General features: G+C 34.8%; 1 protein-coding gene across 1 annotated transcript in view; it reads left to right on the top strand.

Annotated features, from left to right (window-relative positions):
* Window positions 1-12,823, top strand: part of hk2 (hexokinase 2) — a 129,971-nt gene that overhangs the window by 34,665 nt on the left and 82,483 nt on the right. The window contains exon 6 of the mRNA XM_056457431.1: window positions 6,040-6,139. Coding sequence (XP_056313406.1) covers window positions 6,040-6,139 — 100 coding nt within the window. The remainder of the gene's footprint in view (window positions 1-6,039; window positions 6,140-12,823) is intronic.

Below are 12,823 nucleotides of genomic sequence, written 5' to 3' on the forward strand. Positions count from 1 at the left end.
TTTTTCATCCGATGCACACTGTTGGTGTAGTTTTGCATTTACTTCCATGCTGTATAATGGTGTTGGATAGTGACTTTTATTTTGAAACTTGTAAAAGAGCATAAATCGGTTGTCAAGCTACCTCATACACCACCAAGGGGTTAACAAATGTTTTAAGAAGCAGATCCATGTGTTTATTAACAGAAATATGTCTTATTTTTAAGTTGTCAACTCAAATCACTCACTTTCTATGGTGGCTAAATGTGAAAGTGTTCTCATTTTTGCTATTGTTTTAGAACTTCTGGTTCAATCGCCAATGGGCGAAATGACTAGCAATAATAAACGGCAGAAAACGGTTGAATGTTCATGACTATACATAAAAATTAGAATAAAATGATAAGAAAATCCGTTCGCGGCATACAAGCTGCTTTTAACATCTACAAATTAGTGGAAGTGAATGAGACCGGACGTCTCGAGCTAAGAAGATTCCAATGGCTGCACCTTATCGTACGTGTAGAATAAGGTCAATACATCGTTTGATGGAAGATGGGTAGACGTACTTCAGCTAAGGCTGGACGATATGGGCTTCTAATTGATTTAAATTGATTTTTTTATTATTTTTATTTTTCCTCCCCCCCCAAAAAAATGCTTTGGATTAAAGGTTAATAGCCCATAGACCATTTTAAAGGATGTAAACAAAAACAGTGGTCCCAACGTATTTCCTGTTTTACATTTTTAATTTATAGAATTCCAAGAATCCACAGAGAATCTAAAGAATCCAAAGCTTCCGAGAATCCAAAAAGAGCCACATATTGAGAAATATTGTTGTGATAGCTGTTTTAACATTAAGTTTTGATTAAATTGCCTCTTGTTACAGTTATGAAATAGTTTGATATTAAGCAGGAACTGTTCATGGGCCAATTGCGTGACCATATTGAAATGGTCAATATAATAAATTATAGGACATAAAAATGCTAAAGAAAAACAGCTGTCATTTAAAGATCAAATTTAACAAGATCTATTTATAATTGCATTCAAGACTTGCATTCAAAACAAATTAATAAAACGTGCTGCATTTTCTAACAACACAAAAAGAATGGAACAACATGGAAATGTTTCAATGGGACCCAAAAATGTGCCGTGACTATTGTTCAGTGAAGTTATAGGTGATCTTTGAAAGGAGAGTTATTTATTATAAAGGTGAGTATTTATTTGCCCTAATAACCATAACCTAAATAGCCCGGTCTGTCACGTTTTGGGGTCTTGAAGCATTTCCGTTGTGTCAAGAGAAAATGCAGTGCGTTTTCGTAAATTGTTTGGGTTGTGAGAAAATGCAGCACATGTTTTAAAAAGGTGTTTGCATTGTGAAGATTTGCAGCACGTGTACTGTCAAACTGATGAAGATCTTTTTTCAGTTTGCTGGCGTTTTTTGTAGTTACACGTATTTTCTTAAATTGCAGCAAGTAAAGCTCTCTGCCACTGTATTAAACCATTTTTATACAATTACAGTTAAGGTAAACTACAGTGAAAGTAAACTCCATGATTGTTAAAAAGGGATCCATTTTAAGATTATTTATTTTTTCAACAATTTTCAACAGCATTCAGAGGTTTATTAATTTTTTGTTATATCAGTTCACATAAAATACTCACATCAGGCGTGTGGGTCGCATTTTATTGTTTTATTTGTGTTGGGTCACTGCAGCTGGTAGAATACTCTTGTGCACAGAGCGAGTTTTGTCAGTGTTGATATTTACAGTAATGAACGTCTTTACAGCTGGGTCTCGTCATTTATCCGGAAACGGCAACATTGGATTCCAACATTAGATTGGTAAAAGTTGCTTATGCGTGTCTTCTCCATTGCTTCTTGCAATGAGAAATACAAGGTGTGGTGCGCATTTTCAAGAATGTGTGTTTGACTGTGAATGCGTGAGTTATGACGTGTTGTATTTAATTTCAAAGAGCACAGCATTTCTCAGAGTCCTTCCCGCCTCGCTGCCATGTTGTTTGTGTGTTTTTATGGCAAATGCGGGGGACCCAGAGGGGAATGTCGTGTGTTAGGGTGAAAACCGATTTTCATTAAAACCAAAATTGATGTGAACTTCTCACTCAAGTCAGCTTTAATTTCAGTGGTACTTCCAACTGCCAGTTTGATGAGCTGTTGTCCTATGTCGGCAGGAGGATTTTTTTACTTGGGACACCAATAATAGGTGCTACATTATAATGCCCCTGCTAGAGTAAGCTCGCCCTGCAGCTCAAGTCCGGTTACACACTGAAGCTAGGCAGGGCTAGGCCTGGTCAGTACCTGGATGGGAGACTACATAGGAAAACTAGGTTGCTGTTGGAAGTGGTGTTAGGGAGGTCAGCAAGGGGCGCTCAACCTGTGGTCTGTGTGAGTTTTAGCGCCCCTATAGTGAAGGGCACACATTACTGTCAGTGGGCACCGTCTTTCGGATGAGACATTAAACCGAGGTCCTGACTCTCTGTGGTCATTAAAAATCCCATGGCACTTCTCATAAAGAGTATGGGTGTAATCTGGGTGTCCTTGCCAAATTCTCTCTGTAGGTCCCTCCCAACCATGGCCTCCCAATCTTCCCCATCTACTGAATTGTCTGCATCACTGTTTCTCCACTCCACCTATAGCTGATGTGTGGTGAGCCTACTGGCGCTGTTGTCCTGTGGCTGCCGTCGCATCATCCAAGTGCATGCTGCACAATAGTGGCGGTGTGGAGAGACCTCCCTCATGACTGTTAAGCACTTTGAGTGTATAGCCATACACAATAAATGTGCTATATAAATACACATTACATTACATTATAAGCTCCTGATTGGTAAACGTGGCAGGAGTGTCCGCCAAAGTTTAGATTTTTCAACTTGAGCGGTTTCACCACCTGCTGGAAGTCAATGATTTGAGTTTATCCTTTTAAAAATTCCATATATTTTTGTTATAAAAACACGTCGATCCGCGTCATTGCACATCTGTTAACCCCCTGGTGGAGTTTGATTATGGATTTATGTGGTTTTGGAAGCTTTAAATTAAAAGCCGCTATGCAACACTATTATGCAACATGAAATGGCGAGCATAAAATTTAAAACTACTCCGTTTGTCTACCTGGAAAAAAGTCATATACTGTACAATGAATATGGCTTGAGGGTTCGAAAATGATGGGGTAATTTCATTTTTGGGTGAATTATTTCTTTTAATGCACTAATATGCACCATTTAGGGGTAAATGAGGAACAAAGGTGTACCCCAGTGACAGATGTTGTACCTTTTTTCTGGGAATGAAAGAGCGCTGAGACTGAGGAAATAGATTTTTAAGCTAGTTTTGTGTATTAATGTGTCTTAACATTTTGTGGAAGTTTATTTAATAATTTTTTTTTTCTAATAGTTTTAGTTCGATGTGAGAAGTCAATTTCAAAAGTTTTGGATGTTTTAATGTTTATTAATGGATAAAGAAATACAACAAGCATAAATGAAATTGATGAAATGCTTTTGTTTTTTGCAAGTGAACCCGAGCAGGAAATCAAGATTCAGTCCTGAAAAATAATGTTTTGCACTATACTCTGATGTTTTTTTTAAGTACACCATTGTTACATTATCTCTACAACATAAAAACTAATTATCTCTTTCAATTAAACGTCAATGTGCAGAATGATTACAAATCATCATAATAATCTTGAAGAAAGAGAACAATAAGAAAAAAAGACAAGCTAATTTGATTTCAGCTTGTGTGAAGAAGTTTTTAGTTAACGTCTCCAGTAATTAATATGGTTCTTTCTTGGCAGATGCAGGAAGCGGGAGTTTGAATTCTGCTGTAGGGCACTCATTTCTGTATACATTTAAAAAAAATTTTTTTTTAATACGAGCCAACATTTATAAATGTCATGTTACTGGTTATGCTCTTGCCTCAGGAATGGTATTTTATGACAACAGAGCTGCTGCATTATTAGATTAGCACCGAAGTACTGGGATAAAAGTATGGATATGAACACTGTCTACTATGGTAGACATCAAAACAGAGCAAATCACATTTTGAAAGTAAACTGAGGGAAACCAAACATGACGCCACTGACAGGTGTCACTGCTTAAAACTGCTTAAGGGTATTCTGAGTTTAAACTTTGTTGGAAACTTTTGGTGTGGTGCAAGTAGGTGCCAGTTTTACCATCATCTATGGTTTTTTAGATATTTGAATGCCTCAAAATATTTGGATGTTTGCTGGCTTCTAAAAATAATAGATTTTATATTTATTCTGACAGTGTTGATTGCTGCAGTCGATAAAATTAAATGTAAATGTGTGTATGTATGTATGTATGTATGTATGTATGTATGTATGTATGTATGTATGTATGTATGTATGTATGTATGTATGTATGTATGTATGTATGTATGTATGTATGTATGTATGTATGTATGTATGTATGTATGTATGTATGTATATATGCATTTATTTATTTGTGTATTTTGTATTTGAGTTCGGACAGTTGACCGCAAACGAGGTGTGAAGAGAAAAGAGTGAAATTGTAATTATTTTTCAAATAATTCCCAAGTGATTTTTAATGGTGAAAGCATATTTTTACCACAGAATTTCCTTTATATTTTTCTACATGTAGGGAATTGTTTTGGAATTGGATCAGATTAAGTCCCTAAAGATTCACATCGTATTACAATAATAATGACCACATCAATTGTAACCATGCCAACCACTACAACAAACACATCAACAACCATAAAAAAAACAACAACAACAACAGCAACAATCATAACAACAGCAGCAATCATGACAATAATTATAACAACAAAAATCATAGCAATAATCTTAACAACAACAATAATGAGTCATAAAACAATCATAACCACAACAATAATAACTATAATCATGGCAATAATAATAATAATAATAATAAAAACCACAACAATGACGACAGTCCTAAAACAATGATTGTAACTACAACAACAATCATAACAACAATCATAGCAATAACAGCAACAACCATAATAAACAACCACAACAACCATAACAAAAACAACATTAAACAACAGTCATAACAACAGCAATAGAAATCACCAAACCAATAACAGCAGTCATAACAATAATAAAATAACAACTGCAATCATAGTAACAACAATCATAGTAATAATATTAACAACATAAAACACAATTGCAACAACCACAGCAATTCTAACAACAACAATCATAACCTCTACAACAATTGTAGCAACAACAATTATAGCAACAAAATCAACAACAATTATATCAATAATAACAATAATTATGGCAATAATAACAACCACCACAACAACATGACTTAACAACAATCGTAACGACAACGGCAAAAATAACAACATAGCAATAATAGCAACAACAATAAAAAACAACCATAACAAAAACAACCATAATATCCATAACAACAACAACAGCCATTACAACAACAGCAATCATAACAATAAGAACTGCAATCATAGTAAAAATAATCATAGCAATAATATTAATAACAATAGCAACAATGCCGACAATTGTAACAACCACGACAATTCTAACAACAACAATCAGAACAACAATTGTTACGACAACAGCAACAATCATACCAACAAAAACAACAATCATAGCAATAATAATAATAATAATGATGATAATAATAATAATAATAATGATCATAATTATGATAATAATGATAATAACAACCACAACAACAAGGACGAGAGTAAAGCAACAATCAAAATAGCAACAGTTGTAACTACAGCAGCATTCATAACAACAACAATTATAGCAATAACAGCGACAAAAACCATAACAATCATAAGAATAATGATATCAATAATGGCAATACGGATCGTAATGAGGTATATATATTTTTATACCTGTGTAGGCGTAGGTGTTGGCACTTCTAGGAGCCGTGCTAAACAGCCGATCCTCAAGGCTTTTAACTATCACCCTTTATAACCCATTATATCCCACTACAACATGCAGCTTGACATGCGTCATTATTTTACCTCTCACAAGTGTTTCAGGTTGCTTCAAGGACCAAACAAGTATTTGATTTTTTTCTCTTTCTCTGCAGGACTTTGACATTGACATTGTAGCAGTGATCAATGACACCGTTGGCACCATGATGACCTGCGGTTACGATGACCATCACTGCGAAATTGGGCTCATTGTCGGTGAGTCAATAGTCTTTCTTTTGCACTTATATTCAGTTGGAAAATATCAGCCAGGGTGTCAGTGATATTGTCAGGCAAATGATGTGCTTGGTGTGAACGAAAGGTGCTTTATTTAAACATGGACCCTTTTGTTCTGACGTTTATTTAGCGTAATGGTTGAGGGAACACTGGAGCACACACTTCAGGCATTTAATAGCGTGTCAAGGTCTATTATTATGGACTAAGAAAATGATTTTCGGTGTCATCTTGACAGTTCCTAATCCTTGCGCGCCTCTACATGAGCTAATTGTTTTGATTCATTTTTCCCAATAGTCTGTGAAATGTGCGTAATTGTAGAGGTGAGAGCAGACATCCTTGAGTCTTTCATTTTATCTGCTTTGGATATTATACATGCTCTTTATAGCAAGAACAGTACCTGTAGAATGTTTTTCACTCATTTTTTTTTCTTTTTTTTTTTGCGTTGATTTGTTGTAATATACAGTTGAAGTCAAAATGATGATATGAGGTCTTTTTCAAATGTTTCCCAAGTGCTTCTTAATGGAGAGAATGTTTAGTTTTTTAAAATATTTTTAAGCTTATTAGTTTAATTAATTTCTAATAACTTATAAATTTTGTCTTTGCCAAAGGGACTATACTTAACTATAGGGTAATTAAGTTAACTGTGCAAGTTAAGTTAATTAGGCAAGTTATTGAATAACTAGTTTGTTCTGTAGCCAATCAGATTAAAATTATTTCTTAAAGTGGCTAATAATATGATCCTGTAATAATATGGAATTGTTTAAAACCACCTAAAACAGCTTTTATTCCAGGCAAAAAAAAAAAAAAAATAAGACTCTCTAGAAGAAAAAAAAAATGTAGGAATGCAGTGAAAATGTATTGCTCTATTGGGATATATATATTAAAAAAACATTTGCAGGAAGGAAATTTCCACCCTAGTGCATATACAGTTGAAATCAGAACCATTAAACCATTAAAAAAAAAAAAAAAACCATTAAACCGCCTTTTAATTTATTTTTCTTTTAAAATATTTTCCAAATGATTTTTAACATAGCAAGGAAATTTTCACAGTATGTTTGATAATATTTTTTCCTCTGGAGAAAGTCTTATTTGTTTTATTTTGGCTAGAATAAAAGCAGTTTTTAATTTTTTAAAACCCATTTTAAGGTCAATATTATTAGTCCCTTTAAGCTATATATATTTTTTCGATCATCTTCAGAACAAACCATCGTTATACAATAACTTGCTAATTACCCTAACTTGCCTAGTTAACATAATTAACCTAGTTAAGCCTTTAAATGTCACTTTAAGCTGTATAGAAGTGTCTTGAAAAATATCTAGTCAAATATTATTTACTGTCATCATGGCAAAGATCAAATAAATCAGTTATTAGAAATGAGTTATTAAAACTGTCATGTTTAGAAATGTATTGAAAAAATCTTCTCTCCGTTAAACAGAAATTGGGGGAAAAATAAAAATGGGGGCTAATAATTCATGGGGGCTAATAATTCTTACTTCAACTGTATTTTAAATCCAAAAGTAAAACAAGCAAACAAATGAAATGCCAAAAGGGCACCTCTTTTACCCATTTTTCAAGATTTAAGATAAGTTTTGTGTCTCCAGAATGTGTCTGTAAAGTTTCAGCTCAAAACACGCATCAGATTATTTATTAGACTTTTCTAAATCTGGGAAGCTTGAACTGTTAGGACATTGTAGCTTTTTTTTTTTTTTTTTTTTTTTTTTTGCCTGTGCCTTTAATGCAAAGTAGCTAGTTCCCCCCGCCCACCATTTCCACATGCGTGCCAGAACGATAGAGATTGCTCTGATGGGCGTAACCTTCACCTAATCTAGTCTCGCGTAGATAAACAGCACAGTGACAGACAAGAATGCAGATCTCCCTTACTACTGTAAGAACTTTCCCACTGGTTATTTGATGTATTTGTTGTGGAGTTAATTCAAGCCTGTCCGCAATGATGAGTCTCACACAGTGTTGTTACAAAGTTCACGTGCACACTGACACATTTACCTTTGCACTGTTTTTGCACTGCAAATGTGACATGATACACAATAACACACACTGCTGTGTGGACATTTGTTATGTTATTGTACAAAAGCATCTTGTGATAAATTACAGCGATTTTTACTGTATTTATTACAAACATGCACTGTTTTTTCAAAACGTTCTAAAACTCATACACTTGTAAAACTCATTCTTGTGGTGCTCCTGATCACAGAGAGCTCAACAGATCTTTTAATCCCAGTTGTTTTGCGCACATCCTGTCTTGTTGATATGATTATATGCGTTACTAAGGAGACATGTTAATATGCAGCTGTCAATCAGTTCTGTGCGTGAGGAAAACTGCACTCCTTCGTCATGTTGCGGTGGGCCTCAAAATGGGAAGGCTTTGGATCCTATTTTAGCATCGATCATTTAAAAAAAAAAGACTTATTGTGTTTGTATCACTCCAATATGACTGTGGACACACTATACATATACACAGTTCTGTCCAAACAGCTTCCAAAAGTAAATTTTCCTCATAGATGCCCTTTAAATGACTATTTTAATGGCAAATGAAAGTGAATATAGCATGCAATTAAATTTTTTTTATTTTAAATAAATACACAAACGGTTAAATATCCATTCTCAATGAAAAAAACAAAAACGACTACATACTCTAACTCTGTTTATTATAAACTTGCATTGTAAATATACATTTGCCAACACATTAATACACATTTAAAACAATAATTCAGTTAAATTTTTTTTTTTATTTAAAATTGGGATTAGGGGAGCGATTGTCTGTTTGTCCAGCCATCACTTTACTTCTGAGTGATGTAATTAAAACCAATTGTCGCTGGCGCTCTTTTTCTTCAGAATGTTTAGGACACTCGTTAATGAGAACAATAATTGTGTACCCTCTCGTAATCATGCAAATAGAGAAAATCCTCTATAGTTGAAGACAGCTGGTATATTTTGAATCATAAGGCAGCGCTGAGGGACTACAGAAGGGCTTAATGGTTGTTGAGCTAATAAAACAAGCTTACTCGAAGCTTACCCTGCCCTATTCCACAAAGTGTAAGCTGTTGAGTGTATTTTGAAATGTAATTAAAAATCGCGAAGAACTAATGAAGTATATTCCCATGTCAACAGCTTTTGAACAAGTGTATTTATTATTTTAGGATTTGCAGGAATCTGTTGAGACAGTGCTTAAAAAGTTTGAAAGAGAATAGCATTTAGTTAGCATTTAGCTTCGTTTGTTTGAATTAACATAGATTTGGGCTGGAAAATGGGGAAAAATACAGCCCTTACCCACATAACCAGCCATTAAATGTGCAGTTCACCCAAGATGAACCCATTTACTGTTAGTTTCCTCTTACTCGGATCGACAAAGATGTTTTTTTACAGGATATTTTAGCTGAAACTGCAAACTTCGATGATTTAGAAAAGAACAAAGTCTGTTCAAGTGTATCTTTGTTTGTTTAACATGTATATTGTGAAATTTGCCATATATGATACTATACTGTATGTTGAATCAACAGACATGTATGTTTGTAATGAGGCAACAGAGACATGTAAGCTGCAGAGTATAAACATTTAATGTACATTTATGCAGTGTCATATCACACAGCTCTAATGGTGCGTTCACACCAGATGTGGATGAAGCATCAAGTGCAAGTGATTTACATGTTAAGTCAAAGCAAAGATGCGAAATGACATCCTGCGGCTATATTGACTCGAATGAGGCGGTGCGAATGACAAGATTCGCAATAATGAAACTGCGCAAATTCAAAATCGTTTTGTGCATTTGACACGCTAAATGGTTGAATCGCACGAATAGGAGATGAAGAATCTGAACTTTGGTAGACATTCATGCCACGTTAACCAATCAGGAGCTTACTCTAGTATGGGCATGATTATGATGTGGCGCCCGTGAATTGAACGTCACCTGCGAATAGAGCAAATTTGCTGTGTGAATCTTTAAACTTAAAATGCACACACGTTTATTTATGCGCATATAGCATGATTTGTTTGCGGAAGTCGCGTCTAGTGTGAGCACTCCATTACTGTGACTTTTTCTGGAGTGAAACTACACCAATAAACATTCCAAAATTAACAAACCACCAATTTAGGTATTAGAGAACAATTTAACTTATTGTATCAATATATTTTTTTGCAGTTGATATGAATCTTGCCTTTGTTTTTCTTTTGAATGTCAAAATAATTCTTGTAGCCTTTTATATGGAATTGACAATGAAATATTCTCTAATCTGGGCGACGCAGTGGCACAGTAGGTAGTGCTGTCGCCTCACAGCAAGAAGGTCGCTAGTTCGAGCCTCGGCTAGGTCAGTTGGCGTTTCTGTGTGGAGTTTGCATGTTCTCCCTGCGTTCGCGTGGGTTTCCTCCGGGTGCTCCGGTTTTCCCCACAGTCCAAAGACATAGGTACAGGTAAATTGGGTAGGCTAAATTGTCCGTAGTATGAGTGTGAGTGAGTGTGTATGGATGTTTCCCAGAGATTGGGTTGCGGCTGGAAGGGCATCCGCTGCATAAAACATGTGCTGGATAAGTTGGTGCTTCATTCCGCTGTGGCGACCTCGGATTAATAAAGGTACTAAGCCGAAAAGAAAATAAATGAATGTATGAATGAATATTCTCTAATCTCTTTAACCCTTGGATTTCTTAACCCCTAATGTCACTAGTTAACACACTCAATGCATTTTTTTCCCAACACATCCCATAATTTCTAAAATATCAACCTCTAACAAATGATTGATATGTCGGTTTATGGTAAAAGCACTGGAATTAATACATGCACTACGAAAAATTTGAAAATATAAAGTGTAGGACCAATTTATTTAAAAACGTAATAAAAATAAAACATTTTGGACACTAAATCTTTATTTTTTGAGGTATGCCATGAAATATTTCAGATTCTCATTTAACATGCTTGCTTTTTTTTTTTTTTTTTTTTACAATAAACCAAAATTAAGTGTATTGGTGCAAGAGGATTATGTTTGTTTGATTTGTTTTGTAAACCAACATTGCTGTGTGTGTGTAAACCATTATTAAAAAACATTCATTCTTTAAATGACTTTAACAGTCATTATTTAAAACATTATTTAAGTCAAAAATATGGTCAACTGTTTGGTAGAGCAGGCAGTTATTGAGTCTCTTTTTAGACACCTACACAGATGAAAAGAGATTTCACAATCATGATTTGGCAGAAATGAAATATTCGTCACCTGGATTCCGCTCATAACAGACGCGCCCAACATGCATCATACCTTTGGCATTTGCATGAAATTTGCAGTTTTGTTATCTGCTTTAGTTGTAGTTCAAATATGCAAAGCAAAGAAAACTGATAACCGTCAGCTTTATCAAAGTAGGTAATGATGGATTTGTACCACTTCACACTTGGCTAGACATTTCAATTATTACTCCCATCCCCCCATTGGATAAGAGATATACCAGATTGCTATTTTTTTGGCTTCTGTGGAAAGGACATACCCATAGTGTCTTTGTTAAATTATAGTTGTTTTTTAAAGTACAGCTGGTGCAAAAATTTAAACTTATTTCAAATTTTATTTCTTGTTTTTCAGATTGGCTTTAGCTACTTTTTACTAAAGATTTTTCTTTTTACTGTTTAGCTACTCTAAATTTCTTTTGCCATTCCTTAATGCAATCTTAATTTCTACCTTTAAAGAGGAAATTGAAGGCTCATTGTACACAAGTTGATATGATTCTTAAGGGTCTTAATGAACAGTGGTGATTGTGAACAATGGTTGTGTTTGAAGCAGTTTTCTTTCTACATTATAATGTGAAAAGTGAGAAGTCTCCTGCGTGTGCAATCATTTCACATAATTTATTATTGCTTGACATTGCAACCCATCATTATCAATGTAAAATGTATTCAAACATATCTATGCATCAGAAAAGTGTATTTTACAAATGCTCAACTGCACGGTCTGAACACCACAGCACCACACTGACAAACGCAGATCTGCACGTAAGCTGCTATGATCTGATTCTAAACACGAGTGAACCAAATCTGGTGTTTGCTAACTATAACCAAATAAAACAGACAAATTGCAATAATTGAAAAATCATAATTAATATTTCTGCTAAATTGTAGGTACAGCAATTTTCGAGCTTCGTATTGCCCAATGTAAGAATGCATTTTTTGGCCACTCTTTCTTTGTTTCCCATGTCTTACTCATTTAAAAATTGCTTTTAAATAAAAATGTACACTCACCGGCCATTTTATAAGGTACACCTGTCCAACTTCATTAACACAGATTTCGAATCAGCCGATCACATGGCAGCAACCCTATGCATTTGGGCATTTAGACATGGTCAAGACGATCCGCTGCAGTTCAAACCTAGCATCAGAATGAAGAAAAAAGGTGATTTAAGTGACTGAATGTGACATGGTTGTTGATGCCAGACAGGCTGGTCTGAGTTTTTCAGAAACTGTTGATCTACTTTTCACACCATACCATCTCTAGGTTTTACAGGGAATGGTCTGAAAAAGAAAAATATCCAGTGAGCGGCAGTTCTGTGGGTGCAAATGCATTGTTGATGTCAGAGGAGAATGGCCAGACTGGTTCAAGCTGTTAGAAAGGCAACAGTAACTCAAATAACCACTCGATATAACCAAGGTCTGTAGAAGAGCATTTCTGAACGCACAA

This window comes from Danio aesculapii, chromosome 5 (genome assembly GCF_903798145.1).
Source record: "Danio aesculapii chromosome 5, fDanAes4.1, whole genome shotgun sequence".
In the NCBI taxonomy this organism is placed as follows: Eukaryota; Metazoa; Chordata; class Actinopteri; order Cypriniformes; family Danionidae; genus Danio; species Danio aesculapii.